Source organism: Octopus bimaculoides, chromosome 5, assembly GCF_001194135.2.
Source record: "Octopus bimaculoides isolate UCB-OBI-ISO-001 chromosome 5, ASM119413v2, whole genome shotgun sequence".
NCBI lineage: Eukaryota > Metazoa > Mollusca > Cephalopoda > Octopoda > Octopodidae > Octopus > Octopus bimaculoides.
This window is the reverse complement of record NC_068985.1, coordinates 78,377,128-78,385,637: the sequence shown is the minus strand read 5'-3', so window position 1 is coordinate 78,385,637 and position 8,510 is coordinate 78,377,128. Positions and strand designations below refer to the sequence as shown.

Genomic DNA, 8,510 nt, shown 5'->3' with positions numbered 1-8,510 from the left:
TATGGATAATAAAAATAAATGGAGCAAAACGCATATAAATAAAAGTTCCTTTAATTCCTACACATGTTTCAAAATAAATGAGAGCTCTTTCACAAAGAAGTAAGAGCTGCTGGGATTCCTCATATATTTCTCTTCAGGGAGTTCATAATAAAACATATAATAGCAAGACAAAAACGAAATGATGAGGTAACTTACGAGCAGAGATGTTACATGGAGTTGTGGTAAGTTTATCAATTTTTAAATTTACAGCAGGCATAGCTGTCTGGTCAGAAGATTGCTTTCCAGCCTTATGGTTTTGGGTTCAGTCCCACTGCATGGCAATTTGGGCAAGTGTCTTTTACTATAGCCCCAGGCTGACCAAAGCCCTCTGTGTGGATGTGGTTTTAAGGAAACTGAAGAATTCTGTCATGTGTGTGTATATATACATGAGTATATGTGTGTATGTAGATATATATATATATATATATATATATATATATATATATATGAGTGTGCGTGTGTGTGTATTTGACTACAACACCACTTGACAACCAGTGTTGGTTTGTAAAAGAATAAGCTCTAGGTTTAAAGCTAAGTGCTGAAAGACAGGCTTCTTTCAGTTTCCATGTTACCAAATCCACTCACAAAGTGTTGGCTGGCCTGAACTTTTAGTAGAAAACTCTTGCCCAAGGTGCCACGCAGCAGTGGGACTGAACCTGGAACCATGTGGTGGTTGGGAAGCAAGCTTCTTACCACACAGCCATGCCTGGTGCCTGAAGTAAATACTTTTGACATAGTCTTGAGAAAAGCAGTGAGTAAGGAAAAGGAAGGAAAGAAGGAAGGAAAGAAAGAAAGAAACAAACCTTTGCTGTGGCCGACATAAGAATGGACATGAGACGTGGTGGGAATTCTTCATCTGTGGTTAATGTCAATGTGGTACTGGACCACTCATACATCAGTGTCTCTAGAACTTCATAGTACTTTGATATGATTTTAGCAGAACAGTTGTTATCCAGACTACAGCTGCAGAACTCTCCAACACTCCAAACCTGACCAATAATTCAAGAATATTCTGATAACAAAAATGGCAACAGCAATAACAGTAGAGGCAATGGTGGTGGACAACAATGATTTCAAGAATGACAATAACAGTGGTTGAGTTTCACTTAGGCGATGACAAATGACTGAGACTTCTGGTGAGTTGCTGTGCTTGAGAAGACATGTCAAGCTAAGTGTAACCGTGGCTGTGGAGTGTCAGTGACGCATGAAAGGCACCCATGCCACTGACATGTAAGAGGCACCTGTACTGCAGATATGTAAAAGGCATTTTGTGCCAGTGACACATAAAATTCACCCATGCTGGTGACATGTAAAAGGTACCTGTGCTAGTAACAGGCAAAAGGCACCCGTGCTGGTGATACATAAAGGATATCCAAGCTGGTGACATGTAAAAGGAACCCGTGCTGGGGACACATGAAAGGCATCCAGTACACTCTGTGGAGTGGTTGGCATTAGGAAGGGTACCCAGCTGTAGAAACCAAGCCAAAACAGACTGGAGCCTGGTACAACACTCCAGCTTAACCTCTCAAGTCAAACCTTCTAATCCATACCATGGGTGATGATGTTGATAGCTACAATAATTTCATGTTGTTAAACTAATAATGATGAGTTTACAAGAGAATATAATTCAACAAATAATGGAAACAGATTTTATGAACAAGTTGTATTTTAATGAACAAAAGTGTATTTACATGGTTGAAGTGTAGTTTAATGAACATAGGTGTGGTTTCATGATCAAGGTGCATTTTAATGAACAAGGTGTGTTCAACGAATAAGGAATGTTTTAATGAACAAAGGTATTTAATGAACATGGTATATTTAATGAGTGAAAGTGATTTTTTTAATGAGCAAGGTTTTTAAATAAGCCTGATATATGTTTTAAAGAATAGTGTCTTCATGCTGTTCTTCAGAGTCTTTTTTAATATGGTTTATTTTGAAAAAAGGGCAGCACTTGTGCTCTTTTTCAAGGCTTGATGACTGGTGGAAAGAAGAAATGCTGCCTGTGTTATCATACATACATTTCTTTATGTATGTATGCACATACATACATGTGTATGTGTGTGTGTGCTGAAAAGTTCCTAGCTTTAAGGGTATTGCAAAAAAGACCTGGCTGGGTGCCCAACCTTCTGAGTGCTTTTAAAGGGCTTAGAAAAACTGAAAGATTGCTGTAATAAGTGTGTGAATCTAAGAGATGAACATGCTGAATAAAATCATAATTAACTGATTTTCAGCACTTCTCATATATATATATTAATATTATCTTGGTTGAAAAATTTTGATAATGCAAATATGTTAATAGTTACCAGGGTAGCAAAAATCACACAAAAACTGGGATATTATACCCGGTTAAGGGGTAGAAATTCCATGTTAAAGTGATGTATTTTGAGTTGATATAAAGAATAATAATAAATGGAGCAAAACGCATATAATCAATAAGTTCCTTTAATTCCTACATATGTTTCAAAAATTATATGCACTCTATTCCAAAGAAGTAAGAGATGCTGGTATAATACATATAATTTTATCATCAGGGAACCATATTGTGCATTCAGCACAAATCTTGCATTTGTACTATGGTTCCCTGATGATAAAATTATATGTATATACCAGCATCTCTTACTTCTTTGGAATAGAGTGCATATAATTTTTGAAACATATGTAGGAATTAAAGGAACTTATTGATTATATGTGTTTTGCTCCATTTATTATTATTCTATATATATATACACACACACACGTTACAACATTGTTACACTAGATCAAAAGCACATGGCTCAGTGGTTAGGGTATTTAGCTGATGGTTATAAGGTTATGAGTTCGATTCCTGGCAGCGAGTTGTGTCCTTGAGCAAGACACCTTATGTCATATTGTTCCAGTTCACACAGTTGGCAAAAATGAGTTGTACCTGTATTTGAAAGGACAAACCTTGTTACACTCTGTGTCATAATGAATTTCCCTGAGAACTACATTAAGGATATGTATGTCTGTTAATTTCACGAGCAGGCTGTTCTGTTGATTGGATCAACTGGAACCCTTGTTGTAACTGATGGAGTGTCAATATAGTATGGTAAGATTATATGTTTGTGTTCGTATATGTGTGTGTATGTGTGTGTGTGTGTGTGTGTGTGTGTGTGTTGATTACAATAAAGTTGTTATACCAGATGCATAAAGAATCTGTCATCCTTCATATTGTGTGTATTGATGAGGTAATCAATAATTTCTCCTCTCTGCTTGATGACAATATAAGGATAAAGTTTTAGCAGCTTCACTATGTAGTCAGCAAACAATCTGAAATATAACAATAAATAATGTAGGTGTAGCCGGTGGTCAAACATTCTTATGTCTTGTGACCAAACACGCATACATCTAGTGGCTAAATGCCCAGATACCAAGTAATCACTCACACACACACACTCTCTCTCTCTGAGGATATTTAAAAGACTGCAAGTGAGAGGTGAAAACTGGTCAATAATAATCAGTGAACCAAGTCAGTTATTGGTAAAGTTGATTTCTCCAGAACATGATTCTAGATAAAAAATGCTGACAAACATGAATTTAACAAATTTCTGCAAACACACACACACAATCGTAGGAAGATACCATATGTATAATAACTCTTCTACCAACTCTGCCTTCAATCTTTCTGTTCAGCCAGATTTCTGTCTTCTATCAGCTCTGCTCCTAGCCTCTTCCAGTAACCTTCCTGCCTGATCCTTTCTGTATTTCTTTGAGCCCCTTTCAACCAGCTCTACTGCCAATCCTTTTTATCCATCCTCAGTTGGCACCACATCCTCCAGCAGTCATTTCTGCACTCCACCATAACACTTGTTTCAATCATCTTCTACCAAACTTTTCAGCAGTCTTCACCCACCTACTTCCACCAGCCCAGCCTGCTCTCTTTTCCTCCAGTACTTTTTAGCAGCTCTGCCTCCAGTTCCTGCACTCAACTCTACTTGCAGGCTTTATCTCCATTGCTTTCTAGGAGCCCTGCCTCCAGTCATACCTTCAGCTGTTCCCTTCAGTAATTTCTACCAGTTTATACCTCCAGCTTCTGCGCTCAGTCTGAACTCCAGCTTTTGCCTCTAGTACTTTCCACCAGCCCATGCCTCCAGTTTTTTCTCTACTACTTTCAACCAGTTCATGCCGCCAGCTTATGCACTCAGCTCTACCTTCAGCTGTTTCCTCCAATAATTTCCAACCAGTCCTGCCTCTAACTCTTCCAGCCAGCCTTGCGGCCAGTTCTTTTCCTCTCATGCTTTCTCCCAGACCTACCTCCAGCTTTCACCTTGGATCCAAACTTTTCCTCAGGCTCCTCATTCTCAAAACAGAAAGAGAACATTGAAAACAGAAAGGTAAGCAATGAAATTTTCTTACTTCCTGACATTTCTCTTGTATCCAGGAACATCGTAGAGCAATGAGACCCTCTCTAAAAGGACTGATACCAAACAGGATGTAAACTCTTCGCTGCTGTCTTCCAGAATCACAGAAAAATACACACTGTAATAGAATAAAGAAACAGGGTGTTATGAGAATGGTGGTGATGGTGGTAGTGGTGGTGGTGATGATGATGATAGCATTGATACTGGTGGTGGTGAGAATGAAGGGGTGGTGATATGTAGTTGATACATAAAAGTGTGCTGTTGCTATGTAATCAAAGACATTCCAGCCATGACTCTCTCCATGTCTTTTCTTCCCAGTGTATCTCCAACTGAGCCATCTGTATTTGTGATGGAAGGGTGTGACTTAAGGGAGATTTAGCTGCTCTTGATGTATGAAGGTAGTCATGGTTACAGTGATGAAAATTACTGTTGTTTTGGAGGTGGTGGTGGTGGTGGAGTAGTGGTAATGTACAGTGATAGTGGTAGCAGTGTTGGTGTATGGTGATGGTGCTCATGTGCAGAGATGGGTGCAGTAGTGTTGTTATATGGTAATAGTAAAGGCAGTGCTGATATTAATAGTAAAAATTATCATAATCAATACAAAAACAATAAATGTAAATCATTAGTGTGTGTATGTATGTATATCTATATATATCTCATCATCATCATTTAATATGCTGGCATGGGTTGGATGGCTTGGCAGGAACTGGCAAGACCAGGGGTTGCACCAGGTTCCATAGTCTATTTTGGTTTGGTTTCTATGGCTGGATGCCCTTCCTAATGCCAATTACTTTACAGGGTGTACAGGGTACTTTTTACATGGCATCATCATCAGTGCTTTTTTATGTGGCACCAGCACCAATGTTTTTTATGCGACACTAGCACCCACACTAATGCTTTTTGAGTGGTACCTTGGTTTTAGGATCTCAATTCTGTTGTGGTGGGCAGGTCTTCTTGAGTACAGCAATGTCTCAATCTATATGTTAGTTTGACAGATTCATTAAGAATCAAGGCACATCAATATGTAAGATGCCACCAACTGGCTAGATAGAATCACAGAGAGCAGACAGTGAAATAATCCATCATCATCAATCAGTGTCAATTATACTGACTGGATACTGTTGTTAGGTAATTTTCAATTCCAATTATTTACCAATGATCCAATTCCTCGATCAATGCTGCACCAAGAATTCACCAAGGAATTGGATTGTTGATAAATGTGTGTGTGTATGTGTATGCATATGCACATATTATAATCATAATTGTTTTAAACATCTACTTTTCCATGCTTGCATGGGTCAGATGGACTTTATTAAGGCAAGTTTCCTATGTCTGGATGCTCTTCCTGTCACCAACCCTCACCTGTTTCCAAGCAAGGTAATATTTCCCTATAGCCAGACAAATTTTTTGCAGAGTATTGGAAATAAATATCACTGCTTGTATGATAGTGACAGTCATCTGCAACTATCATGTGATGTCAAGACAAGGAGACACACACACACAATGGGCTTCCATACAGTTTTTGTCTCACAAGTCCATTTACTAGGCTTTGGTTAGCTTGGGTCAATAGTAGAAGACACTTGCCCAAGGTACCATACAGTAGGATTGAACCTGAAACTATGTGGTTGGGAAGAAAATTTCTTAACCACATAGCCATGCCTGATATACAAATATAATATATTATATAAATATAATACACTCTGTAATAAGGCATATATGTACTCTACAGGAGGTATCATAATTAGTCTAAGTGTATGTGTGTGAGTGTGCACAAGTGTATACAATTACATAAATGTAGCTAATCATATAGTGGCAGGGACAGTAGACTGTTGCTATGAAACATTAAGTTAGTAAATGAGATATGCTCACCTTAATAATTTAGGTAAAACCTCAGCACAGTTAATCACACGTGGGTGGTCCCTCATATCATGTAAGACCTCATACAGCTCATCAAGTCTGATAAAATACAAGAGGCAAAAAAAAAACTGGTAACAGCAGCATGTAATAGTTACACATGTAAATGGTGAAAACAGAATTATCAAACTACAGACACACACAAGTAATCATATCTTCGGCCAAGTTGACATACAAGGTGTGGTGAATAAATTGTTGTCTAAATTATGCAAAAATGAAAATAACACTCTGTTGTGTCTGGGGAAAGTTATTCTCTTTTAGTGCCTTATAATTTAACACACACACTGGTAAAGTTTCCACTCATTCACTTATTTAGTTTTCTAAAATTTTTGTTGAGTTTTGCAATCTTTTCAATAGTTGTTGACTGTCCATTATCTGAGCTGCATTCTTTTTGTTTGTTTGTGCGTAAATGTTTGGGTCAGTGTGTGAGCACATGATGACCTGATGAGACAGAAAACTTAAGCAATCCTTAGCAGAACAGTCCACAACTCTTCTACTTTACAGTAGGTATGTAGATGACATTGATAAGACCAACTCTAGTGATGGTAATGTAGAAACTGAGAGGAACATAATGGAGAGCATCTAGCAAGTAGCTAACTCCATCCACCAAAGTATCAAGGTAACCATAAATTACCCCACTAGGTACCCTAACAATAGACTCCCCATCCTTGATACTGAACTTTGGTTAGAGACTGTGAACAGAGTGCAGCTCCTCCACTCCTATTACATGAAACCCATAGCTTCGAAATGTGTTGTTCACAAGAACTCAGCTTTGTCACACGGCATGAAAATTAACATAATGATAGTAGACTTAAGATAATGAACAAAGTGTCCCCACTATGTAATGAAGAAACATTTACAGAACTTCATGCACCGTATGCAATTCTCTGGATATGATCAGAAAGATAGGGTTCGAGTATACAGGGGCACTAGAAAGAAATTAGATAACATTATATGTAATGAAACCAGTGGTACCTGTCCTAGATATAGAAGCAAAGACTGGAATAGGATACAAAGAGCTTGTGACAAAGCAAACAGGGTGAACATGTGGTATAAAACCGACAAATATCAAGGAGTGATGTTTGTAGAGGCCACAGCCCATGGAGAACTAGCCCGTAGATTTAGGAAGGCTCTGAAGGAGACCAAACTCAACAAAGATAGTTGAAAAGCCAGGGAACTTCATCAGATCACAACTATGTAGAATGAACCCCTTTGAGAATACTATATGCACCAATAATAACTTCATGGTATGTAGGATTAGCCATGGCGTTAACTGCAGAAAAATGTAGTCTACAGCATAAGATGCATAGAAGGTGCTTGTAAAGACCTAAACATGACATACATAGTGGAGACATCAAGGAGCATTGCGGAAAAAACTAAATGACCATTTGAGACAATATGACGACAAAGAACAGTACTCCATACTCTACCAACATGTCAAGGATCAACATGGAAGCAACCTGGGTTAACTTGACATCCGAATTTTATCCAAGAACCCAAAGGACCCAACACTCAGACAAATACAGGAGTATGTCCTCATAAATGAAACATCTCCTGTACTAATTAGGAAATATACACAATACCCCCATACACAAAGTTTACATTTATATACAGGTAGAATAGTTAGTGGGCTGTTATGTAGATGTATGTATATGTATATGTATGGAAGCAAATAGATATGAAAGCAAACAGATAGACATACACATGGATAGGTACATAGGTAATATGAACAGACAAGCACACATATACACACAGACTCAAATGAAGACTGAAACACATGACCATATACACACACACACACTTCACTTCGCACAAGGATACATATGGAGACACACATACACACACACACATGGAGATGCACATCCATACATAGACAGTCACAAAAACTCACACACACACACTCAGACATGTACACACACACACACACATAAAAACATACCAACACATGAATATGCAGAATAAATATATACAAACATACACACAATATACACACACACATACATGCATACACACACTTACATGCATGCATACATACATACATGTGTATGTGCACACACACTGACCCATACACATAAACAAACAAAAAGAACATAGCTCGGATAATGGACAGAGTCAACAACTATTGAAAAGGTTACAAGACGCAACGAAAATTTTAGAAAAATAAATAAGTAAATGAGA

At 38.0% G+C, this 8,510-nt stretch overlaps 1 protein-coding gene across 1 annotated transcript in view; it reads right to left on the bottom strand.

Moving 5' to 3' along the window:
* The window catches only part of LOC106869255 (AP-5 complex subunit zeta-1), a 69,929-nt gene that overhangs the window by 6,346 nt on the left and 55,073 nt on the right, over positions 1-8,510 (bottom strand). Inside the window, exons 13-16 of the mRNA XM_014914920.2 lie at positions 6,288-6,374; positions 4,414-4,536; positions 3,198-3,327; positions 843-1,028 (exon numbers count right to left, since the gene is read on the bottom strand). Coding sequence (XP_014770406.1) covers positions 843-1,028; positions 3,198-3,327; positions 4,414-4,536; positions 6,288-6,374 — 526 coding nt within the window. The remainder of the gene's footprint in view (positions 1-842; positions 1,029-3,197; positions 3,328-4,413; positions 4,537-6,287; positions 6,375-8,510) is intronic.